The sequence below is a fragment of the Leuciscus leuciscus genome (assembly GCF_965113295.1).
Source record: "Leuciscus leuciscus genome assembly, chromosome: 6".
NCBI lineage: Eukaryota > Metazoa > Chordata > Actinopteri > Cypriniformes > Leuciscidae > Leuciscus > Leuciscus leuciscus.
This window is the reverse complement of record NC_138730.1, coordinates 40,363,663-40,391,397: the sequence shown is the minus strand read 5'-3', so window position 1 is coordinate 40,391,397 and position 27,735 is coordinate 40,363,663. Positions and strand designations below refer to the sequence as shown.

The window sequence follows — 27,735 nt, the reverse complement described above, 5'->3', positions numbered from 1 at the left end:
TGTTCTCTTCAAATGTTTTTTGTGTTTTGTATTGAGATTGTGTGTGAGTGTGTGATATGTGCATGTTCTTATTTTGAGATTTTTCTCTTGTTTACACTAATTTAAATCTTTTCTCTCTCTTTTTCAGATACGTTCCAGTCTCTAATATCATTCTCTCAGAATCACCTGACCTCTCTGTTCGAGACCACGTACTCTTCCCTCATGTCGTCCATCTCTCCTCACATCGCCTGCCTCTTTACTGACCTATCTCGCTTCCTCCAGGGCACCGGCAATGTCTCCGTTGAGACCGCTGTGCACTGTTTCTTCGACGGTCTCTTCCCGTTGGTCCACACTCGTATAGTCAATCCCGGCATGGCAGCGAGCATTGACGCAGATACTTCAGACAACAACCAGCTCGGCGACTGTCTCCGCATGACGAGGCAGGACGTTAACCCCTTTGGGTCGCACCCAAAAGCGATGGCAAAGGAGCTTGCGGATGCGTTGCGGGCAGGTCGGGTGCTCAGCTTGGCGCTCGGCGTGGGGTCAGAGGTGATGAACATTACGGAGACGGCGGAGTTATCAAAAGAGTGCACGCGCGCTCTGGTCCGCATGCAATACTGCTCTCATTGCCGTGGGCTCACCCTGATCCGGGCATGCAATGGCTACTGCCTCAACGTCATGCGCGGGTGCTTGGCCAGCCTCTCGGAGTTACACAGCCCATGGAGACAGTACGTCACCGTGCTGCAGGATCTCTCGCACATGGTCGCCGGAGCGCACAACCTGGAGCTCGCTTTGCTGGGGATCAGAGGTCAAGTTGAGGAGGCCATTCTCTATGCTCAACTTCATGGGCCCAGGCTAACTGCCACGGTGGGTATCAGTGCATAGTTTCAATTGTATGCTATAGTAGGGCTGTGAGATTACAAAAAAATTATTTTCGATTTGGGCTTCCAAAGATTCCAAAGATAACAAGATACTCAAGGGAAAACGATTATTGTGCTGCTTTACATCTAGCGAACTAGATCCACTTTTGGTCGAAATTGAGTTTTTGACATAATCTGATCCATTAGGTGTTTATTAATGCCTGTGTGGTGTTATTTTTGTAAAAAAATATTTTGTTAGTAGTTATTAATAAAATAAAAAGGTTCCATCTCTCCATTGCCAGCTAGGATGTAAAAACGTTGATGCTCAATATCTCAGAACTACCCTAAACGGAGATAGAACCTTATAATTCTAAGCTCACGAAATGTCTTATTTTACCAGTAAAAAGTGGCCTATTATTTTAAATATTTCTAGTCAGCGACATAGTGCAAGCATATTCATCAAATAATTCTGTATTTTCAGCTTCAGAATTATATTTTTATTCTGGTGTCACCATAGTCCTGTGCATTGGGTGATATGTATTGAATGCATGATTGAATGCATGTATTGAATCATGACATGAGGGTATCATTACACCCCCTGTTATTCATTCATGATTATTGTATTCACAAGTTCGCACTTACATATAATCAGAAAGAGCAACGATTATGCATATTTGGCGTGCTGTCATTTAGTCTAAATTTAGCCTGAAACCAGAGTACTCCCCCATCCCTGGCTGGGATAGTAATAATCAAGAGAGAGGAGTTGGGGTTGTGGAGGGATGCTGGAAAAACTGTCGTGGGACAGTGGTAAGTCGGCTTTTTATATACCTCGTATCGTACTTAGTTGAATATCTGAACATGCTCATCTCACGTTAAATTAGTTGAGTATCTGAATGTGCTTCTTCTGAATGTTGTTAATAAAACATCGTTATGTGCTTTGAGACATGAGGTAGTTTAACGCCGTCTCTTGTGACGCTTTGCAGACTCAGCTCTGGCTGTGAGCATTCTTGCGTTTTGGAAGAGGCATGGCTTTGGAGAGCGCTTTGAAGGGAGGGTGGGTTCTAATGCTTTCAAAGCTAGCTTGCTATTGCTAGCCTCTCTAAAATTGCCTACCCTACCTTTAACCTATTTAATTATTGCAGGTTTGCATAGTATTCTGAGTTTGCATTTCACTGAGGAATGCTGAATCTGTTTTATGCAAGTTAGATAGTAAATACATGCTTACCTTTACTCTAGAACTACAATAACCATCATTTTCACACAGCGCACACACCTCACTCATGATTTCTCTCAACATGGGGACAGGAGAGGTGTCAGTCAATAAATGGGAAAATTAAGTAACTTGCGTTTCTTGTTTGAAAAAAGTTACTTACTTTACTCATTACTTGGAAAAAAAAGTAATCTGATTACATAACTTGCTTTACTTGTAATGCATTTCCCCCAACACTTGCTGTAAGGTTGTTGTATTTCATCTTAGCAGGCATTTTTTTGCAGAAAATCTGAAATCTCACGGAAATCCTGAAAGTTCAGGCAAGTCCACTACTTCTGCGAGATTCTTCTGGTGCCGTGTGTCTGAACAAAGTTCAGTTTCTTAAGCTGCTGTTATCTTGTAGTGTCTGAATGAGGGTTTGGAAATGGGAACTTTTTTGGCAGAATTTTGTTTGTACATTTGTCACTGACACACATACACACACACACATGCTCTTAGCTTTAAACTTTAAGTCCATTTATCACACGTTAAGTCAAACTAACATTTACTCGCACTTCAAAGCCACTTCATGGGATTGGAAAGACCTAGCCAAAGTGAACCCAGTCACTTTATTTTAAACGTGACACTCCATTAGCATACTGGCATTATACTGTCTGCCAGTGTGTTTATTTTGAAGCCGTTAAAGATTGGTTTGCTTTAAGGGCAGAATGTGATTGCTTAACTGAATTGTGATGATGGCTTTGGCTGTGTTTGAAATGGAATACTAGTGAACTACTAACTTTGTGCTGCATGTATGTTGCCTGCTACTTATTTTCCAAAACCTGAAACCGTATAAAATATGCAATGATATAAACAATAGTATGGGGAATTGTTATAGCATTGCATGTTTTATTTCAGTGGCATTGAAATCTGGAAATAAACAGTGACTCTTATTGCAGTCCAATCAAATAATATGTCAAGAAAGAGATATTTCAAAATCACGGCTGATATTACTTCCTGTTCATTTGTCATACTATAAATAGTTATAAATGGCATTTCCAGTTATCCTTCCTTAGCAGTGTTAGCTAAAAAAAAAAGTAGACTAAATGGCGAGGGATATGCTAGTAGGCTAATTAGTGGGTGCTATTCTAATCTGATGTTGAGGCTTACCGAGTAGCTTGCAAATGTTTAATTTGAGGAATAATACCTTCCATTACATAATATGAAATCGACTTATAATTAAAAATGCATTGATTTTTTTTAGATTTTTTTTTTTAGTCTCTTATGCTCACCAAGGCTGTGTTTATTTGATTAAAAACACGGTAAAAACAGTATTATTGTGAAAATATTATTACAGTTTAAAATAATTTTTCTATTTTAATACATTTTTAATTGTAATGTATTCCTGTGATGGTAAAGCTGAATGTTCAGCATCATTACTCCAGTCTTGAGTGTCACACGATCCTTCAGAAATCATTCTAATATGAATTAGATTATTATCAATGTTGAAAACAGTTGTGCTGCTTAATTATTTTGTGGAAACTGAAGAAAAAAAAAATCAGGATCCTTTGATCAATATAAAGTTCAAAATAACATTTATTTATTTTGTTAAATGTCTTTATCACTTTTGTTCAGTTTAATAGTTTTTTCCCCCAAACTTTTTTTTTGTACATCATAAAGTGATTTTGTAGTCTTTCAAATCAGGCACTGAATGGATTTCTTTCAGCCATTAAAATTGCTTTTGGTATTCCAAATTATGTGGGGGATATAATCCTGCAATAAATGATGGAAAAAGCTAGGAGATTGTTTCTGGCAGGCCATTTCTGTTTTCCTCTGCTGCTGTGTGTAAATCTCCACTGTTTTCTTTACACTAAGCAATGAGTTCGAGAGAAAATAGTGAGACTGAAACCCACAGGACTACCATCCTGATAACAGACTCAATTACCCACAATCCCCTGCGTGTATTATGTCCTAGTGCTTTTATCTCCTGCTTAAGCTGTATTCAGTTCTGTCAAAATAATGCAAAGCATTTTTCTGCCTCTCTCATTTTTGTATCCTCCTTCCAAAGATCATAAACTGTAGACTTCTCCGCTCTCTGCGAATGTGTGTGTGTGAAGCTGAGATGTTATTAGAGGAATTATAGCAATGGTTTGATTTTCACTGGGATACTTTCCCAAACGGATTGCGGTTGGCATGCCATCCCATCATGTGTGCTGCCTGAGAGGGCATGCTGAGTGTGTAGTGTGTGTGTGTGCTTTTTGGGATCAGGTTTTAGAGGTCTGTCGAGACACTGTAGGTGCTGACAGCGCTGGCTGCCCTCTTGCATGTCTGAAAGACTTCTATTGACCAGCACTGTAAGACTGGGACTAGGGGAGAGAGAGAGTAAATCGAGAAGTTTTTAAAAGAGGACTGGGGTGTCTTTTGACATCTCTGTGGTCTTAGTGTGTGGTTTTAAATCCCTTAAGATCAGGTGTCATACACATGTACCATGCTAGGCTGTGATACCAGCTGAACTTGGGTAATGACTTGTGTGTGTGTGTGTTTTGCAAGCAATGCACATTCCTTTCATTGTCTTTTTAAATTCTGGACTGTCAGTGCTGGTTATATAATTAGAAAGCGCACCTTTCCCCTATTGTTCCTTTTCTTCCTTTTTTTTTTTTTTGGGAGTAAGAGGTCTTGCATATTTATCCTGGCCAAGATTTGTCCAGGAAGAGGCTGTATGACTCATAGGTAAAGTGACCAACCATGCAATATGTATATTTTACATGACGTTTAGAGGCGGGTAAATCTGAAATCGAATATAACCTTAGGACCCAAAGAGTAATATTTATACAGTAGGTGTGATCAAGGATATCTTGTTTACTTGCCACTAAATCTATGTTCACCCCCCAGTAGGATTCAGCTGTCAATTCTGAAGCCTCAAGATGCGTCTCACATATAGAAAGGCATATATATATATTATAGAATATATGTGGGGAATGGGGAAAAATATATTTCCCCTATAAATGGGGAAAAGTTTAAGAGCTGAAAAGCTCAGTCATTTTGTCTTTTTAACTCGTCTTTAAAGTCTTTCTCTCCCCTCTTCCAGTGTTTTTTTTTTTTCCACATTCGGAGGGTTTTCATAGTGATTGTTGTATATTTCAACAGGTTTAAGGTCCATTAAGAATTCTACTGCTGAACGGAACGTCAGGATTTACACCACAATGTTATTCCCCAACTGGAGATGGAAAGGGATTGTAGCCGTGAGGTCAGAGTTCAGCTGAGGTGTTGTGATGTCTCAATCTTGCTAGCTTGGAAGCAGACAGTCTTTCCGTGACCCGTAAGTGCTGTGTCTAAAAGAGGCTGCTGACAACTATGAGCGCACATCAGACAAAAACGAGAAAAATGTAATAATTCATTATCCACCGTCCCAAGCAGTTAATGTGCTGCTCTACCTTATTTCCTCCAAGGTTTAACTGAGGGCTCTAATTACAGTCTTACACAGGAATTTTAATAGTAGCTCGTGCTTTTTAGATAATGGAAACAAGGCCCCTGGGATTAGAAAAGATTTCCAAAGCCCAGAACACAGACAGCGATGAGAGAGGGGTCAGTAAAAGAGTCCTTCATATCTCTCTCTCTCTCTCTCTCTCTCTCTCATTTACCCAATTGCTTTATATTTCTCTTTATCTTTTTCCATTGTGGTATGAACATAGCAGATTATTTTTAAGCAGTTTTAAGCTTAAATTGTGAACTTTGTAAAGAACACATAATAGTTATAATATTTATTTTCACCCCTTTAAGTGCTATATACTACTTTATATAGGGCCTGAAATATAGTGTATAATATTTCTCTATTTTGTACCCTATTCATGCCTTATCACACTATCCTTTAACTAATTCATCTTTCTGATGAGTGAAAAGTGAGGAATCAATTACCTCACCAAGTTTGTTACCCTCAGTAGAGCAATTTATTTTCCGTTCTGACGTAGAGAATGACTTTAGTGAAAGAGAAAGCCCCCCACTTATTTTTTTTTCTCTTTTTCTTGTTTCTTTTTGGTCATTCCCCTTTGCTGAGTGTGCAGAATTCGTCTCTTGGTACCATATAATCATTCCTGTGAACACAAATTTATGGATACAGGAAATTATTATGTGCATTGATGCACTAGGACTTTATGGACTTAGGGTCCATTTGATATGAATAATTAGGAAGAAATGAGAATCTGTCTAGAAATGTTTGGATTATAAATATGGGAGGAGATATTTTAGGAATATTTGAATTTAAACAGTCAGTTGTGTTTGAGTTTGGGCCAGAAGAGTTTAATATTGGAATAGCAAAAGGGGTCTGGAAAGGTTGTGGTTTTGGGAATTGAGAGGAAAGAGGAACCCGATCAGCTCTGATCATGATTTATGCAGCTCTTCGCTGATAACTATGAGTCACATGACATTTTATATAAATGCACTCTTTGTTAATATGCGGCATTCGACCAGTGCTGTGAAGTTCAACAGCCAGGAGTGAAAGTGATCCATATTTGAAAGAAACATATTTGTGTATATGCATTTTATTTTATTAATCAGGCATGTAATAGAAATTTATATCAGTGATAACTATGCGTAATTTATTTTACACAGAGAAAATGTATCCGGTACTGTATCATAACACTATCCGTCAGATTATTATTTTTTATTATTAAACAGAATTCATGTACAAACAATTATGGCATAATTCAACAATCATACATATGTTTTCGTGTTGATACAGCACTTAGAAGAAAGAACAAAAGAGGAACAAAGTAAAAGAAAAGAAAAGAAAAGAAAAAAAGTAGGAGGGGGTGAGGGTATTAGTCTAATAACATAAGATTGTAACATTACTGGATGAAGATGTTATGACAAAAGCATGACCTTTAGAAGAATTTCCTTTTTTGCTTTTTTTTGCTTTTTTCTGATTTGGTTTTCCAGTACATCGTCTTTCAAAATGTTGTTTACATTGATGTTTTGGAGAGGCAGTAACATTAGAGGCTGTCGACATCCGTTTGCTGGGAAACCAGATTGCAAATCATGTGTGAGTGATTATGAAGAACTGTAGAGAAACTCAAATATGCTCGTAAACAGAATATTTACAGTTTAGGGAGATCTGATAGGAGAGTAGAGGAGAGGGACGAGACGAGACGGGGAAAGTGAGCGGAACAGTCGCTGAGTCAGCCAGTCTGGGGTCAGATCCTCAGTGCCCTTGTGTTAGTAAAGAGAATATTTTTAGGAGAAGTGATTTAAATCTGGGAAGCTCTATGAGGTGGAGCGTATGTGTCCAGAGCACAAACTTGGCTGAGACAGAGTGAAGAGAGAGATCAAAAACGTATTGGAAACGAATACAGCCAAGCACAGCTTTGAAACGTTCATTGTGACAGACAATGTGTTTGTTGTTTGTTCGTTTGGTGGTTGTAAATTCCACTTACAGCTTCCAATTAGAACTTCCAGCAAAACATAAAAATGTTGGATATGCCACAATTTGAGCCTCGCTGCTGATTTCGGTTTCTCCCTCTTTTCCTGAGGGTGTTGTGGGTTAGTATTTAATGATCTGGGTTGGTAACTGAAATTATTGTGAAATAAAATCCAGATGATGCATGAAAAAAAAAAATACTGTAGAAAGTATTAATTGGACAAGATTATTATAGAACAGCTTTTTGGGTGTTGTTGAGTGAGTTCTGGTTAGTTTTGTTGAGGTGAGGATCCCTCCTCACCTCAACCTATGAAGTTATAGTTGTTTTCGCTCATTACATTTTGGAAAAGTGAAGGTATAAGTCTTTCAGGACTGTAAATATGGGTTTTATCATTGGAGATTCTCAGAATTGTGCCACTGATGTACAGCACATGTGAACAAGTCAGTAGTGGGTCTGAAACTGTGACAAGGGTTGCGGAGATGCAGAGTTCACAAACAGATCACACACACACAGACACACAGATCATTAATCAGCTGATTGTGTATGTGTGAGTAACAGCGTGGCAACAATGAAGCCAAACAAAGCAGTTAGAGAATCACAGTTCAAACACACACTCAAAGCCAGACCAACATGAAAAACAACCCGCTAACCAAACAGTGGAACTGGCTTCCCCTCCCATGCTGGCACAGCCACGGGCCTCATTCAGAACACTGTTTAATTCAACACCACTGAGACGTACTGTGATGTTATTCAAACAGCGCTGGCATTTCTGCATTTCCTCTTTTAAGATGTAAAGAGAGCATTAGATGTGTTTTTAAAATGTAAATATAGTTGGAATGTATCAGTGGTGTTCTAATGGCCTATTATAGCCCCGCCCCTTTTCAGCGCTGCACTCGTTGTGTTCTGTCTTCTGGTTTGTATTTCCACAGCATGAAGGTAAGATTTTACACAATTATGAATGAACTGCTCATTTTAAATTCTTCCCGGTCTACTGACATTTGTTATGTCATTCGCTTCAAACATTACAATGCTCATGATAACTTTATTTAACTCTACAATCAGTAAATCCACTTCACCAGCGAATTACTCTTCGACAGTGATGCCATAGATACAGTATATACAGAGCTACCACAAAAACGGAAGATCAAAGACAAAATTCTAAAGGTGGCTGTGCTTGTTTCTCTGCCGCATAAGGTCTATAGCATAATTCACATCCATCCATCCATCCATCCATCCATCCATCCATCCATCCATCCATCCATCCATCCATCCATCCATCCATCCATCCATCCATCCATCCATCCATCCATCCATCCATCCATCCATCCATCCATCCATCCATCCATCCATCCATCCATCCATCCATCCATCCATCCATCCATCCATCCATCCATCCATCCATCCATCCATCCATCCATCCATCCATCCATCCATCGAGAACTTAGGCTCAGAATTAGTTTGTAAAACTGTAATGTTTAAGCCTATTACCCAGAACTGAATTTGGGGCAAAAGAGCACTGAGAAAGTAACGCAGCCTCTGGAGCGGATTCTTAAATGAACAAACTTCATTACACACCAACACCATACCATGTAACTCAATACTCCCCCAGAGAGAGACTTACACAAACATGACGATTGAAGGAAAAGTCTGTCTTAAAAACAGACAGTGCTCTGAAAGAGATATTCGTTTTTTGAGCGGTGGGCACATATAAAGATCACATGCCTTAAATTGGCCTTCGTCATTGCACACTGCAGTAAAACTGTAGCCAAACGTTCAGCACACATTCAGCCTGTAACTCAAGGCCAGGCGCTCACAGCTCCCGCATGTGTCTTCCTCTGAGACTCATGGGATAAAGCACTGTTCAGACCCCATCTAATCACACCCAGAATGTTTCACACACTGGCATTTCACAGATATTACAAGGATGGACAGGTGCACACACACTCGCCAGACATGAGCAAACCTCTGCTTTCAACAGTAGGTAATTGAGTAACAGTTGACCAGTGGAATGGCCCATTGTGCTTTACGTCACAGATTATTGTGTCGCTGAGGTCAGTTCTGTCTTTCTCTACTTACAAGTGTGTCATGCCTATTTTTACATGCTTTTGAATCTTATTACAAGTCTGTTTTTTGTTTAAGACTCTAGCTTTCACTGTAATGTGGTGTTATAGGAAGTGGAGGGCCATTATGTTAGATGAGGACTTGTTATGACCGCCGCTAGCGTAGCTAGCTGGTCATATAGGGATTGTCAAAGTTTTTTTTTTCTTTTTTTTTTCGTCACCTTACTGAATTTTTCGTCAACGATACCAGGGACACCGAAGCACCGGGGAACATGAAATTTGGTGGGCATGTAGCCCCACTAGACTTCTAAGGAAAAATTTCGTTTGGTCCCCGGGGGCCACTCCCCCCCCGCGCTGGGCCCCCCCAAACCCCCAAAAATGCAGTTTTTCCTAAATAACTACCTGAACCGTGGCACCGAGGATGAAGAAATTTTTATGGTATGTTGGTCTACTAGACTTTTACGGAAAAATTTCGTTTGGTCCCTGGGGGCCACTTCCCCCCCCCCGCGCTGGGGCCCCCTTAAATTTTTCGTCAACGATACCAGGGACACCGAAACACCGGGGAACATGAAATTTGGTGGGCATGTAGCCCCACTAGACTTCTAAGGAAAAATTTCGTTTGGTCCCCGGGGGCCACTCCCCCCCCGCGCTGGGCCCCCCCAAACCCCAAAAAATTCAGTTTTTCCTAAATAACTACCTGAACCGTGGCACCGAGGATGAAGACATTTTTATCGTATGTTGGTCTACTAGACTTTTACGGAAAAATTTCGTTTGGTCCCCGGGGGCCACTTCCCCCCCCGCGCTGGGGCCCCCTTAAATTTTTCGTCAACGATACCAGGGACACCGAAACACCGGGGAACATGAAATTTGGTGGGCATGTAGCCCCACTAGACTTCTAAGGAAAAATTTCGTTTGGTCCCCGGGGGCCACTCCCCCCCCGCGCTGGGCCCCCCCAAACCCAAAAAAATTCAGTTTTTCCTAAATAACTACCTGAACCGTGGCACCGAGGATGAAGAAATTTTTATGGTATGTTGGTCTACTAGACTTTTACGGAAAAATTTCGTTTGGTCCGCGGGGGCCACTTCCCCCCCCGCGCTGGGGCCCCCGTAAATTTTTCGTCAACGATACCAGGGACACCGAAACACCGGGGAACATGAAATTTGGTGGGCATGTAGCCCCACTAGACTTCTACGGAAAAATTTCGTTTGGTCCCCGGGGGCCACTCCCCCCCCGCGCTGGGCCCCCCCAAACCCAAAAAAATGCAGTTTTTCCTAAATAACTACCTGAACCGTGGCACCGAGGATGAAGAAATTTTTATCGTATGTTCGTCTACTAGACTTTTACGGAAAAATTTCATTTGGTCCCCGGGGGCCACTCCCCCCTCCCCGCGTTGGGGCCCCCGTAAATTTTTCGTCAACGATACCAGGGACACCGAAGCACCGGGGAACATTAAATTTGGTGGGCATGTAGCCCCACTACACTTCTACGGAAAAATTTCGTTTGGTCCCTGGGGGCCACTCCCCCCCCGCGCTGGGCCCCCCCAAACCCCCAAAAATGCAGTTTTTCCTAAATAACTACCTGAACCGTGGCACCGAGGATGAAGAAATTTTTATGGTATGTTGGTCTACTAGACTTTTACGGAAAAATTTCGTTTGGTCCCCGGGGGCCACTTCCCCCCCCTGCGCTGGGGCCCCCGTAAATTTTTCGTCAACGATACCAGGGACACCGAAACACCGGGGAACATGAAATTTGGTGGGCATGTAGCCCCACTAGACTTCTACGGAAAAATTTTGTTTGGTCCCCGGGGGCCACTCAATTTCCACTAATTTTTATGGCACATCAACCTAGCCCATAATCACTCATTTGTGATTTGCGCCCCTCCCATAAAAAATGAAAATGCAATATTATTCTGCTTTAATCGCCCCTATCTTCAGTGGAGATGTTCAGAACTGCACCATATTTCATGTGTATGATTAACTTGACATCCTCTGGGGGTATCCTCTGCTAAGTTTTGTAGAATTTCATCCATGGGGGGGTATAAAATAAATTCATTTATGTGCACATTTAGTGACTGTACACTCATCGGCCTGTAGATGGTGCTGTTGAGCGAAGGGTTGCTGGTTTAGGATGATACTGTCACACACACACATGCAGGAATACAAACAAACGCAAGCATGCACACACACTGACATCCACACGCACAGACACACACCCATACACACACATACAAATCCACATGCACAGACACACACACACACAAACACACACGCGCACACATGTACGCACACATACATACACGCACAGACACACACACACACAGACACACACATACACAAATACACACACATACACACACACACACACACACACACACACACAGACAGACATGCACATACTATTACTTTTTTTAGGTATATACATAAACACGCAATACAGCCAAATTACTCCACGTCATTTATTTTTGTGGAAAGCCAGTGCAGGCCTGAGCGGCGGTCATATTTTGTACCGCGATGCGGTACATCTAGTTTAAATATTGTCTCTCCCAAGGAGCAGAACAAATAATTCTGCAAATGACTCCATTATTAATGTATCATAATATTGATACTAAGGAAAAAGTAAAAAAAAATCAAATTTTTTTGATTTAACAGTACTCACCTGTCAATCATCCAACAAAAACAAGGGTTTCCAGAAAAATACAGTTAACATTACAGTTAGACTAAAAATTTATTTTTGATCACCTCTGAATGTTGATAAAATGAACAAATCTCAAAATATTTTGGATCCCGTTTCAAATGAATCACTGACACAGATGTTACAGGTTCATGGGTAAATGTAGAGATTCCAAGAAGTGGGAGATCAGGAGAGTGACGTTGGGTTCATTCTGGGCCAAAGACATTTTGATTTTACCATTAGAAAGTCTGTCATGATTTGAAGAGAAAATTTTGGGGGGGTTTATTTATTTTTATTTTTATTATTAACATCAAATTTGCCAAGATTCACAGGGAAAAAAATCCCAGACTATCTGGACGGAAAGTAATTTGATACATGATGAAACATCATCTGGATAAAGAGAAATTCCATCCATGCATAAAGAAACTCAATTGTTGTAAGTTTATTTACATTTATTTAAAAAAAGTATACAGTATATGCTTTATCAGAACTGCAGCTGATTTCTAATCTGAATTAAATAACTGTGACTTGGATGCAGAAATAATGCAACTTGATAAAATGCATGATGGTTCAAGGATAGCCGTTGTATATTTGAGATCTCGGCCCAAAATCCACCGCTGGGTTTATTTACGGGGAAACGATGGTTCCCATGCTGTTCGTCAAAAAGGAGGAGGAAAAATATTTACAATGGAGGGTAAATCAATAAACTACACAGAATACAACAAAATCAAAACACAAATATTTTCCCAGCACTCCCACATTTTTGGCTGATACCCATAATGCCTCATTCCCTTCAGGCTCAAATGCTTCTAAAAGTAAAAGGAAAACATTGGTTCGGTTTATTATTATTCATTAAAGCTGATATTTAACACAAGTCAGAGTTTAATAATGTTTGCTCAAGGTCTTAAGTATGTTAAATGTACTGATATCAGATATCTTAAATATACTGTAGTTTTATAAATATTTTAAATGTTCTTTTCCGTTACCTTGGTATGGTGTCCAAAAAGACATCTGATTCTTATATATTCTTATTGAGCACGTTTTTTAGAGGGGTGCATTTGTGAATTTTGCTATAACAATAATATATATTACTAACTTGCAGTGAACTGATTGATTAAAAGTTAAAGTACACTTAGAATGTAATTTTTCAGTTTTCAGTCATTAGAAAGAAGCTAAACAATAAAGTTTTTTGGTTTTCTGATTTCTTTCAAATAAAGTAATTTCTTTCTGATTACTTCTTAAAGTAAATTCTTTTTTTTTCTTTTTTTTTTCAGTGTATCTTGTTATTCATTCATGTTGCAAAGCGAGTGACAGAGCGAAGACTTGTCTTTTTCCTGTCCTCCAACCTCCCAGTGCAATGACAAATGAATCAGGAGATAAAGATTTATTAATGGCAAATAAAATTGTCATTATTAAAAGTGACTGATAGGAGAGGGCAGAAACTGAGGGTAATCATTTAGATTGCTGTAGTCGGGTCTTTGACTAATGGACTGGTGACGTCTGCCGGAGCTTTTAGTCGGATGAAACGCCATTGATTAAATGTGTGTGTAAGAACGAGCAAGAGACAGAGGTGAAGGTGTAGATATAAAAGCAAATGCAGATTGAGATCCTGTGTTGCAGCTATAGTCTCTAATGAGATGAACTGGTTTACACACACACACACACACACACACACACACACACACACACACACACACACACACACACACACACACACACACACACACACACACACACACACACACACACACACACACACACACACACACACACACACACACACACACTTGTATTTTCATCATGGTGGGGAATTTCCATTTACTTTTATGGTTATTATATCGAGCTAATTATATTTTCTGTCCCCTAACCTTACTCACAACCCTCTCAGAATCCTTTCTGCATTTTTAGATTTTCATTAAGATGTTATTTATTTTGTTTATTAAGCTGTTTTCCTCTTGGAGACCGTTGGCTGCTTCCCACCATGTAACTGATTTCAGGTTTTACTGAGCTTATGAGGATATTTGATCCCCATAATAGACAAAACCAGAGCCAGACACACACACACTGTGTCTCTGTCTTTCTGTCTGATTCATTCATTCATGGCTTTAATGTGATCTGTTACTGTCTGCTTTTCCATTAGAGTTTAATTTATCACAAAGACAAACACACACTTACATCATCTGTTCTGTCTTCCCGAAGGAGCAGAACATCACCACTCTCTTATATCTGTTCCTCTATCTGTCTCTCTGTTTTTTAGGTGGATAAAGTATGTGGTCACTCTTCAAACGCGTCTTCAAGCACAGTAGGGACGTTTCCTCAGACTTCAGTCACACCTCCACCTGCCAACATCTCACAGGACGTTCCAGGAGCCGATACGATCGGGATGTTGGCGCACCTTCACAGGTTAGGCTGGATCCCTATAGTTTTGTCATTTTTTAAGACTTGTGTAGTAAAAAAAATTAGTTTGAAAGACGCCCTTTTAACACTTTTTTTGTATTGGACATAGAAAGAGGTTATGATGTTTGAATAAAAATAAGCCTTTGATTATCTGTTTAAATACATTTAATCAGACCGATTCCAATAATAAAAGCACAATAATTTATCAATATGGCTATGACCACCAATACATTGTGCATCCGTATTTTAAACTGATTTGTTAGGCCCATGATTTCTTTCTGTGTTAAATAAGAAGCATGGCATGTCATGTGTGTAAATATGTATGTATAGCCACAAGCTTTGGTCAAACAGACACATTCAGCCAGTGTCTCTAATGACCCTGATTAAAAATATGCTACTGGACATTTATATAAGTGTCTTCAGACCCAGATCTTCAAGGCCCACACATTACAGATACCCATCACTAAGTGGTAGGCTGGCAAGGACAGTGCTATAACGGGCACTGAGACTGTTGCCAGCAGGAACACAGAGAGATAAATGGATTAGAGTTTTTTTTCTGGAGTGCAGGAGTCGGTGGAGGAGAGGACAGCAAACACTCATCACCGTACAAATGACATCATCTCTGCACCCAGAGTCATGGAAATGCTTTGACCAGCAAGCCAAGAGATTTATCATTTAAAAATGTAAAATTATTTTCAATGGGTAGCTAGAGTGCTCCATCATTAAGACAGGTCAGAGGTCAAAACACAATGTTATAATTAGTAAAAAATATGTTAAGTCCTTGTTGAACCTCAAATGATATGCATAATGGAACTCAACAGCAGGGTTCTGGAAGTAAAAATGCCATTCAAAATCTTCATAGCGAAACTGACTTAATTAATAATGTGTAAAACTTTCGTGCTCTGAGGTTATCAAATGTTTTTTTCACTCAAAAAAGAAAAGAAAAAACTTAATTTTCGTACCCTTAGTTTGTTCCCACTAAGTCATATGATTTGTCTAAAGCCATAAGATAACTTTGTGTGAGGAACAGACCAAACTTGAAACTTATTTAAAGTACTTCACCATTTTCAATCCACCAATCAGAGAAGTCATAGATACCAGCATCGCAGCAGTCACCAGACACTTTTTCCAAGCTATTGGAGGCTAGCTGGGTTACATTAAGAAGCTAATATGGTTCAGTTAATACAGTATTATGGATGGATTTATAAAGACATTAGTAATGTTTTCTGAAGAATTAAAGTGCCACATAGTGCTATTTTAAGGGTTCCTAATTTTGTTTTGGAGGTCTCCTTCAATAGTTTATATGCATCCAAGGTCAAAAAACACTTTAATTTTCTCATAATAGATTGCACTTCACATTTCTCAAAGAGTCTGAAAACGGTTTGTTCGAAGATTCAGTCTCTTTAAGCCCCTCCTTTCCGAGAGCCTACTCTACTCTGATTGGTCAGACGGCTCAGTCTGTTGTGATTTGACTACAGTGCTTATCAGAAACTAAACGTCTATTACCATATCTGAATTTAAGCTCAGCACTTAATACACAATGATGCGAACAGTAAAGATGGCGTTGGATTTTCCGTATCAATTCCTGCGCGAGTCATCATCCTTTTGAAGTGAATGCAAAGTGCTTTCACATCGCAGTATCTTCTTGACATGTCAACAACATGGGCTGAACTCTTCCTGGCCTCAGCTACAACTACAGTGTTGAGGATGGGTCAGAGTAGTAGACGCTGTTCACAGGCAGCCAATGAAGACCATAGGCTGGTTTTATGAAATTTTGGTGAAAATTTGGTGAAAAATTTGACATATTATTCCCCTTTTCACAAGATGTATTATAAATCTATGGTGTCCCCAGAATGTGTCTGTGAAATTTCAGTTCAAAATACCCCCCCAGATCATTTATTATAGCCTTGTCAAAGTTGCCCCTTTTTGGGTGTGATCAAAATTGCTCAGTTTTTGTGTGTGTCCCTTTAAATGCAAATGAGCTGCTGCTCCCCGCCTCCGTTCAGAAGAGAGCCGATCCTTTACACGAGCTTCGGATACTCCATCAATAACAAACGTGAATTTCAGTCAAACAGTTTGCATGCTTTGCACGAACTTTTGCTATTGCGTTTGAACTGGTTACACTGTTGTCGCTTGGGAATAATATCCCCTTCCTACGTCAGAAGGGTAGCGAAATCAGATTGGCTTAATTTTTGACATGTTTGCAGAGAAAGGCTTACCAAAACAAAGTTACTGGGTTGTCACTTTTCACGGTTTCAGGGTTGTAGATGCACAGGGGACCCAATTATAGCACTTAAAAACAGAAAAAGTCAGATTTTCATGATATGTCCCCTTCAAATTGTTACGTAGGTATGTAACAGGACATAATACTAATTGCTGATGACTTGTATCAGTTCAGAATCTGTTCTTTCTATTAAGAGACTTGTATAGACTTAATAACCTAATTTGTCGTGCACTTTGATCTTTAAAACTTTGCAGACCTTTTACATTTACATAACTATTACACACTGCATGAACGTTAATATTCGAAAAAGCATAATAAGGACACTTTAAAGCAACTGATTCGATTTCATAATTTGCAGTGCTTGCGTTTAATTCCCTCAAATTGTTAAATGCACCTTTTTGAATTTTCAAATATATATATATATTTTTTAATCTCAGAGCATGGTTTTAATCCTTGACAGTTTTCTGAAATGTCTATCAAGAAACTGAGTGGGTAAAAAGTACTTTCAGAATCTAAGTTGGTGGTCGCTGTTGAGTTTTATTGCTGGTGTGTTGTAACCCATCTTCCAGGTTCTGGTTTGCATGTGCATGAGTGGTTTTAATTTTCTCCATGGTCATGATTTTCTCTCCCTCTCTCACCATCATCCCCTCCCCCTGTTTTGTTGCCCTTTGGTTTCTTCCATCTCTCTGTCCTCCCCTCCAAACTGCTTGCCTCGTCCTCCTCTGGACTGTTCCATTATCTTGTACTGGGGGTTTGACCGTTCTCAGTTCACTCCCTCTGAAAACCTCCAAGAGCGATAGAGCTAGAACTCTGAAAAAGGTTGCACGGTAAGCATGAATGCATTTACTAAAAATTGCATTTATCTTTCTTTAAAATGTGTGTCTGCGTGCGTGCTTACTTTGGATAATATAGGTTATTTTACTACCTCTTACTACCTTACCAGTTAAGGTGTTTTCACACTAGTACTTTTAGTGCTAATCGAGTCCCTTTGTCGTTAGAGTTTGGTTTGTTTGTTGAATGGTTGGACCCAAGTCTGCTCAAAAAAAATTCTGGACTGCGGTTCATGTGGACTCCAGTATAATTCACATTTGTTACGAATACAGTCTGGCCTAATTTTTGCATGTGAACCACTAATCTTACCATAATTTGTTGTTCGATATCGCCTCTGGATGACAGAAACGCTTAAAAAACGGCTTATGGGAGCGGGATGGGGTTCAGATCAAGCAAACAAATCAAAGTGTGAAAACAGCCTTTGTAATTGTAAAATCAGGATGCCTGATTGGTTCCTTACTAAGCATGTGACCTGTTACTACCCACCTCCATGCTTCTAAAGTCTATTTTATTTTATTTTTCATAGACTTAAAGGGTTAGTTCACCCAAAAATGTTAAATCTGTCATTAATTACTCACCCTCATGTCGTTCCAAACCGTTCATCGGCTTCATTCGGCTTTCGTTCATCTTCGAAACATAAATGAAGATCTTTTTGATGAGATCTGAGAACTTTTCTGTCCCTCCATTGACAGCTACGCAACTACAACTTTGACATTTCAAAAAGTTCATGAGATTGTAAAACGAATCCATATGAATTGAGCGGTTTAGTAAAAAAATTCTGAAGACACTCGATCACTTTTTATGATGAACAGATTTAGGCTAATTTAGGCTTTTATTCACATATAGACGTTGATCAGTGAACATAAACAGAAGCTCAACCGAACCTGCTTGACACGCGAGAATAAACCTCTTGCGGAACACGAGAATTAACCTCATTGGTTCTCGCATGTCAAGCAAGCATGATTGAGCTTTCGTTTACCACAACTGATGTGTGAGTTGATGAATGTTTATATGTGAATAAAAGCCTAAATTTAATCTGTTCATCATATAAAGCAATCGTGTATCTTCAGAAATGTTTTGAGTATACTGCTCAATTTATTTGGATTAGTTTTATGACCTCTTTATGAACTTTTTGAAGCGTCAAAGTGGCAGTTGCATAGCTGTCAATGGGACAGAAAGCTCTTCATTTGTGTTCACAAGATGAATGAAAGTCTTAAAGGTTTGGAATGACATGAAGGTAATTTATGACAGAATTTTCATTTTTGGGTGAATACCCCTTTAAATAAATTAATATCATATAATGAAATACTTCAAAACAGGTTCCTAAAGCTGTTGTTAGCGATAAAATTAATCTTTCTCTGAGTTTTGTCTTTCAAAACTTTTAAAAACCTTTTTTTTCATTATGTTATTTATCGCTTGTGATCTATATGTGTTGTTTATTTGTTGATTTGTGTTATAGGGAGTTTATGGCCTACATCTCCCGTTATAAGTCCTTCTTCGCCATACTTCCAGAGATGTTGTGCGAAGCAGAAATGGGCGTCGATGAGCTCACGTGTTGGAGTGGAGACGACGTGGTCAAAAGGTGAGACATTCAGAGTGTACAAACAAATGACTTTACACTGGAAACTTGGCACTTGCTCAATTAGCCACATAAGAACATCTCACTCAAATGGAGAACAAATACTTCTCCAGTATATAGTCCACAACAACAGTTGATAATGAAAGACTGCCACCCTTTATTCAAAAGACCTTGAGATATGTTTGGTAACCTGAATGAATTTAAAATTAATTTGCTATATTTCAGATCAATATATTTGTTTCCTTAAATTTTTTATTAACTTTAACTTTATTCTCATCTGAAATATAAATAATTTATTTCTGTATAAAATAATACTACTTTTAAAAACACATTGGTTTTCTTTTTTAATCAATGTAGAATGTGTAAATTAAAAATAAACAGATTAGTGCTCTGTTTGAGGATAAGAAATGAAAACCAATGCAATATGATGAATGTCCAAAAGATGAGAGAATTTTTGCTTTTAAACAGCACGTGTGTGTGTGTGTGTGTGATTTTGGTTGGGTGGCAGTTACAGTTTGACAAGAGTTTACAGTTTGACAAAAGCACAATGTTGTGTTTTACACAACTATAAGTAGGCTAAACACTTTTTGCAGTTTTAATGATGTCCTGTATGAACAAAATGACGGAGTATGTTTTTATGTTTCCACTGTTCGATCGCGCCCGTGCCTCCCTCTCTCTCTCTCTGACACACACACACACACACACACACATTCCAGCATTGCAATCTTGACATCGCAGCCTGTTCATTTTGCTGCATTCACACCAGACGCGAATAGAGCATCAAATTCACGTCTATCGCGTCTAGTTCGATGCTTGAACAGTTTGAATCCATTCGCGCGTCCAAAACGAATAGGACGCGCCACGCGCGTATAATGATAAAGCGAGCATTTGAAGCGATATAGACGCGCGTTCAGAGCTAAGGCGGGGCTACAGATTAGGTGTCCCTAAAGAACCTGCATATGTCTATGCGAGTATCTAACAGTAACGTTAGTTCTGTATTACATTAATTAATGTGCACGCAAGTTTATTTTTTATTTTTATACCGTGTATCCTGTGTAAATCCATGCACCGAACGTACGTTCAGTACGAATACATGTACCGTTCCACCCCTAATAGGTATCGGATAAAAACATTTTCTCCTCTCCGATATCCGATCTAGCGTTTTGGGCCAGTATCGGCACGATACCGATGCCGTGGATCGGATCGGGACATCCCTACTTTTTATGTAACTGACTTTAAAGAAATTAGGACTAGTCTTGAAGGAAAAAATTAGATGACTAACTTTTAAGACTAGTCTAAGCAGTTTATGTAACCAGCCACAGACTAGGCTGGTTTAAGTGTTTTTTTTTTTTTTCAGCAGGGTAAACTCAGTGTTTTGCCGGGTCCCATCTGGCTCGGGTCTGGTATGTGCATGTGAGTTCTCAAGAAAAAAGAAACACATCATTGCAAATAATCACTCAGGAAAGTACAGATGGAAAAGCCAAACACACCCACAGAGCTCCTCCATTAACAAGAAATTACCTTTGGGTCGCACTGACTGACGCCTAATAGATTTATAACAAATCTGTTGCCCCTCAGAGAGAAGTGTTTACTTTGAGAAAGTATGTCTGGCTCCAATTTCATGCCTCAAAAGATAACTCACCTTAACGACCAATGACAAACGACTTAACTGATGTAAGGCAGCATAGAGGATTGCTGTTGCATTAACAGCCAGGAGATGTCGAAGATGCCAGATTTTGATTTCTTTCTTTTTTCCCTTTCTTTCCCACTCTCTCTCTCTCACCAAATTCTTTGTCTCTAAGTGGTTTGACTCGGAGGCTGTTTTGTGGTGTTTGTGGCCCAAAGAAAGTCTCTTTCTCTCACATCCATCACTCTTTCGTTCTCAGAGAGGTCACGTGGCAAACGACGATCTGTGTTTCATTTCTCTGTTGGCTTCACTTCTTAAGCACCATCAGCAGAACATGCAATTATGACAATATTCTCTCTCTCTCTCTCTCCCTCACTCCAACTCGTTCCGTCCCCTCGTACCAAAATGTGGTTGTCCCTCCTCCCATCAGTCTCTATAGTAACCAACCAAATCCTGGCCATCAACAATGCAGTGAGAGAGAGAGAGAGAGAGAGAAATAGAAAGATGGATAAAAATAATCTATATATGGCTCTCCTCCACATCAATGTCCATATAAAAAGTACTGGCGTGATACCATAGTGTTCGATGGTAATACTATGTTACTTTGATGTACTGTAGACTATGGTATTGAATTATCTGTGTACTCTGGTATTTACATAAAGTCTTTCAGCATTATGTACATACGTAAGTTATAATAATACAAATATAACTTTTGACAATGTTATCTGAACAGAAAAGTTATTTCTAAAGAGGAGCAAATTAGTAAATTTTTGTGTAAATTTTTTTTTGGGGGGGGGGGAAATCATGCAACTAGTGAATCATTCCCATAAGACCGGGAACGTGAATGAAAGCAAACAGGGTCGATTTAGATTTCATGTTGACTTGAAGCAGCATGTAAGGATTTCGATCTCCAGTAAAAACACACTCTCTACTGCAGTCCAAAAAAAAAAGAGTTGTCTTTTCTTCATCCCTGTTTCTGTCTCTTTCTTTTTTCCCCCCACAATTAATCAGTCTTTGAAATTTGGCTTAACAATTTGTTTCCAACAGAACAGTCTGTCTGTCAGCGAGATGCAGAACAGAAACAATCCCAATTTTTTTTTTTTTTTTTGCATTTTTTAACTATTTGGAATGAGTATTTGAATGTGAATGTTTAGACTTGTTTAGACCAGTTAGAATAAAAGTACTTTACAGTGGTTTTAGCTGTACTTTTCAGCAGATTGCTTAATGAATCATCCAGGGTCTTTATCTTTGACTCCATTGGATTCTCTTTCACATTTGGATTGGTGTTACTCCAAGCTCTCTGCTGTCTCCAAGAGTCTCACTTTGTATCCTTTTAAAAATTCATCAGTTTTTCACCACAGCTCTTGCTTAGTTGGATGGTGTGGTGTAATGGCTAAGCATCTGGGCTGGGAACCAAAAGGCTGTCGGTTCAAATCACCTAAGGGACAATTCATAAACCATAACCGTGGTGCACTTTAGCATATTTCGTTGAAGTGAATCTGTTCCAGAGTAATTTGGATAAAAACTATGTTACAGGGCTGTTACTTAATGGTTTCTACGCACCAGAACTTTCCTCTCCACTGTGGACACCAAATTGATTTATATTCGCCCACTGGTCCCAGAACCCAAGTCCAAACTGAAACACCTCCTGAAGTACAGGATTTTAAATCTTCCATCTTTGTACATGAGTGCTGGGTTCTGGACACAATTGTCAAAGGTCAACTGTAATGCTGAGTGCTTAAAAATATCCATCCATCCATCCATTAGTACAGCAAGTACCAGTACCATTGCTTTTTGCAATTATGGGCGAATAAAAAGTCTTGAAAGTGGACAATTAAAGAGATAGTTCACACAACAATGATCGTCATCTACTCACACTCATGTCTTTCCAAACCAGTATGACTTTATGTGAAACAAGAAAACTTTTTTGTCCATGGACTGAAAGTCAAAGGTGTCTCTTTTCTTGTTGGATATGGGTTTGGAACAACATCAGAGTAAGTAAATGATGACAAAATGTTAATTTTAAGTAAACCATCCTTTTATGTTTTATTCACATTGACAGCGATTTCATCATTGTAGATCTCTAAAGTAAGTCTCTGTACTTTTTTTTTGTAAAATGTAAAAAGAGGTGAACTCAACGGTCTGCACTCCCAATTGTAGTCACTGCATCATTGCTCAGTTATATGAAAAAAAAAATCAAGAAAAATTAGTCTCTAAAAGTCACTCATGTTGTTTAAAATAACCAAAACTCCTTGAAACAAATCGCTGTCAGTGTGAAAAAGTGCTAGCCAGAGAGAGACAAGACTCAAAGACCAGAGTGATTCCTGGCGTTACAATACAGTGACAACCTCTGAAGGTGAGGTGTGGATTGGGTCGTCCTGCAGAAGAATGCAGGAAGGTCTCTCAAGGGCCGCTGTGCTGAATCTGGGTCCCCCGCGGCCTGGAGCCGGAACAAAGGGCCTCCTGTGAGCTCTGTGTGGGAAACAGTGGAGGAGAGAATCCCAACGCCCAGCCTGGGAATGTGCCCTCTAAATACATGGAGCAAAACCCATACAGAGAGAATAAATATTGCACACACACACACACACACACACGGATGTTAGACTGTCTTTTTCTTTGTAATGGTGTCACATCTCTTCATCAGTCAAATCTATGTACGTGAAGGTTCATGCTCATGCACAGATCACTTCAAAGCATGTCAGAGGGGATGGTGATTTGATTTCTCATTTGTTTTCAACTCTTTCATGCTAGGCTTCTGGAAAGACTCAGCAGTCGATATCAGGCATGAAACGGCGACAAAGCGATTGTGTGTTTGCGTGTACGTGAGTGTCTGTCCTTGCATGTCCAATCGCTGGTTCTGAAGGATTTGGGGATGTTTGGTCAGAGATTCTGAATGCCACAGATTTTTATGCCCTCACAACAAACCAGTTGTTTACCATTCACACATCTGGAAGCTATTCAGTCACCGTGATCTGCTTTCTTTTTCTCTCTCTCTGCTTCCTTCTTTCCTCTTACTGACTATCTCAGTTCCATGTTCTGTCTCTTCCTCTGTGTGTGGCCTTCATCCACAGATCACACACCAGAGACACATTTAAAGTCGTCTTCGGTTAAGACTGCCATTGTGTTGATAATTCAGATTTTGTGTGTCTGGGTTGTAAGAAATTCTTGAAATGGGGATGCTCAATATGACGGCTTTAGAATGAAAGTTTTAGAATAAAATAAATATTTTACATGATTTATTTAGTGTATATTATTATTATTTTAAACTTACTCAACCTTGCTAGCAGGGATTTTTTTTCTATTCTGTGTGTTTGTTGAAAAAAAATCAAAAGAAAAAAAAATCCAATTGCCTTTTGGATAGAGAATATTTATTTATTTATTTATCAATCATAACAAACAACATATGATGCTGAGTTTCCATTGTTTTCACATATTTTTCTTTATTTAGTTTCTTTTTTATGCATTTTCTTTTTCTTTTATTTGTGTTGCAAAATAGTATAAATACTTGAAAACTACATGCTGTTTTAAATTAGCTCATATTAATATCAGTATGTAAATTTCAAGAATTATATTCTTAAATTGCAAAAGAGTATTTTGGGTTCAGGGCTGTAATTATGATGAGCTTTATTTAAAAACAATAGAAGTCTTTGGTATGTCTTCACTTGGATAGCTAGTTGAATATGTGCGTGAGTGTTAGATAAGTGGTCATATTGAACAATATAAGTCAAGCCAGCTCAGTGCACACTGGGAAAGAAGACACCCGACCCATTCCCATGACCCACGTTCAGACTGTGGACCAGAACACACACGCACAAGCGCGTTTTGAGGTGTTCATTGTCTTCAGTCACTACAGTCACATTGATAAATAGAAAGAAAGAGGATGAAACCTTGCATTTCATCACATGTTTGGACTGTTATGTAGAGGCAGGGTGTAAAATTAGCTTTAATTGGTTGTTTTCTTAGTTGATTAGCCCTGACGAGCGTGTTTGTAGTTCCCTATTGGTGCTTGTTGCTTTTTTCCGGCCTTTATATTTGCTTTGTTCTAATTAACAACCAACACAGTTCACATGTCTTTGTTATGCTCTGCGTTCTGGAACCCGTGAGACTTGCACGTTCTGGAACGTGCTTCTGGCGAAAGGACAAAAACAATCCTCCCCTTATACAAGACCCTGAATTTAATTATCTGAATCAATCCGGGGAGGGACACAGACGATTCTATTCCACATTTCATTCCAGAGACGCATGGCTGAATCAGATCCGATAACATCACCTCAGGGCCCTTCGGATGCGATCCACACATGCTGTTGAAAATCAGAAGTTCGTACAAGAGATGGGCGAGACATTACAGGCTCATCAGTGCCAGGGCTGTAGTGTAGATGCCGAGTTCATTTAGGAGTTAGTCAGCCTGGTTGGATTTTTGACCTCATAGAGAGAGAGAGAAAGAGAGAGAGAGGAAAAACAAGTGGAAAGTCTGTTGAATGTAATGTGGCAAGACGGAAGAATTTAAAAAATGTTATCGTTTTTCATTTGCCCAGACCAGAAACAATTCCCCCCGCTGGATATTAGCCACATGTTGTTATCATTTTAGCAATAATTGGATGAATGTTGTGTTTTTATCTGAATATATTTATGAGGTAAATTCTCTTAGTCCTGTCCTCCTTAGACCACCATGATTTCCCTGCCTTTCCAGGCTGGTTTATGTAGATACTGGTTGCCAACCCTAAAGCAAAGCGGTACATTACGAAATATTTCGGTATCACTTTACAATAATCTTCTGTGTTAACATGAATTTATTCATCTTAATTCCTTCATACAATACATTTTTAACAGGTCAAATATTAAACCAGTTCAATTCAGCTAAAAAAAATGTGTATATAAAATGTAAAGTGTCACACGATTCTTTTATTGCTCAAAAACAATTCTTCTTATCGATGTTTGATTCTTTATAAAAATGTATACAGTCAAACCAAACATTATTCCGACACCAGATACAATTTTTTAATATATTTTTTTACTAGTGGGTGCAGGACGCCATAGTTCATTTATATAAGTGAGGATAGCAAAATAGAGTAAACTGTGACATTTATACCAAAACATTCTTCATACAGGGGACTAGCAGTAAAATGTCTACCAATTTGGGACAAAAAATTATTCATACACTTTGACCTGACCATGTTTTGCTTCAGTGTTTTTTTCTTTAATTGCTAATGCGATCTTTTTACACCACAGACTGAACAAAATTAAGCATTGCTTGGTAATTGGTTGACCTAAATTGGTATTATCTAATTGTTTACTTCTGTTTAACAGCTGACAGCTTTTCAACATAATTCATTTGAGAGACCGTCTAACAGAAGGATGACCAAAACCAGTGAAATATCAACTGATTTGACAACTCTTGAGTTCTTGTCATATTAACCAATATACTGTATATACATTAACATAAACCTAATAAATGCTGCAAAATGTGTTAAATGTTCATGATACCCAATGCATTAAGTAATATTAATGAATTTAACCTTATTATAAAGCTTTCCCAATATATGAACTAATCAACTCTTAACCGAGACCTAAATAAGAGTAGTTGTATAATTGAAGCTGCCTTCTAATACGTATATTTCTGTCAGCTGTGCTTGCAAATCAACAGTCTGCATCAATTTGCTTGTGATCCGTTGTTTACCATGATTTTGAAACCAAGTAAATACATTTATGGCGCCGCCATATTTGCAGCTTAGATGTGGCTTCTGTTCTGTGCAAAAACAGCTCTAAATAGGCTCTCAATTTTGTGAGGGGTCCTCCACATAGTGTTGGCCTCCCATGGGTGTCCAGTACACAGTGGTTATAATCCTGGGAAGGAAATTTTGAGGTCAGACCTCTTAGAACTTCAATTGAATACCCCTTTGACTTTTGTAATTGAAAGATAGGACTTTGTTTCCTTGGTCACTGTGTTGAGCGTTGCTATTTCCCCCATTCATTTTTCAAAATAATGGACCACTAAATTCAAATACATTACATCATCTAGTCCACTTTTCTAGCAAAGTCACATGGAACTCTCCCCTTTCGCACAGGACAGTGCAACTATGAATCAAAGGAGTGATGATGCAGTGAGAAAGAAAGATGAACAGCAAACAGTGAACTGGACGGCAGAGACTCTGAGTCATCAAACAGCGTCTTGGAAATCAAATAAATACGAGAGACAGGGATCAGAAGAGAGCCCTGGAGGAGATGAAAAGGATCAGTTTTCTGACACTCTTCCCGTGGGCAGATCAGAGAGCCAGAGGAGCAGGACCTGAGAGGAGAGGGGGGCGTCTCTCCTCTAGAGCACTGACCTTAAAGACGCTTCCTGTTCCTGCTTCTGCTCGCTTCATTAGCTTTGATAATACTGGAAACAAAGAATAAGAGTATAGTGGAGAAAAATAGGATAGCCATGCTGAAAAGACCAGCTTAGAGCAGAATGATTATCCAGGATGTTTTATTCTGGTTTGGTGCCGGTGAACTAGTAATAGCCCGTAGTCAAAACTTTCTGATGGAGAAAAGCAGCATCCAAAACACAACAATTGCTGGTGACCAAAAAGGTACCTTCCTAGTTAGGGTAGTCAATAAGTCTGGTGGGCACACCAACTTCTTGTGTATTGCTGGTCTAAGTTGGTCATTTCACCAAGAAATTCCTTTATTTTTATTTTTTTTATCTCCTCTACCCTTTTCTTTCTCTATTCCACTTGTTAAGAAAGCCAATGATATTAATTTCAGCTGGTGAAAAAGGTTAACTAAGTAAGTCATGCTAGTTAAGAACCATAATCACATTTTGAAGTCAGTAATCCAAAAATACCCAACATATGTTGATGACCAGCAAAGTACATTTCTGGTTAAGCTAAGAAACCTGGTGGGATACCAGCTTCTTGTGTAAT

General features: G+C 39.1%; 1 protein-coding gene across 3 annotated transcripts in view; it reads left to right on the top strand.

Moving 5' to 3' along the window:
• gpc5c (glypican 5c) overlaps positions 1-27,735 on the top strand; it is a 118,714-nt gene that overhangs the window by 27,885 nt on the left and 63,094 nt on the right. The window contains exons 3-7 of one of the 3 annotated variants that reach the window (XM_082173564.1): positions 128-846; positions 14,430-14,575; positions 17,561-17,620; positions 19,084-19,206; positions 20,561-21,938. In XM_082173564.1, coding sequence (XP_082029690.1) covers positions 128-846; positions 14,430-14,575; positions 17,561-17,620; positions 19,084-19,206; positions 20,561-20,744 — 1,232 coding nt within the window. In that variant the 3' untranslated portion in view covers positions 20,745-21,938. Of the gene's footprint in view, positions 1-127; positions 847-14,429; positions 14,576-17,560; positions 17,621-19,083; positions 19,207-20,560; positions 21,939-27,735 lie in introns of those variants that run through there. The other 2 variants (XM_082173562.1, XM_082173563.1) reach the window with 2 other exon arrangements.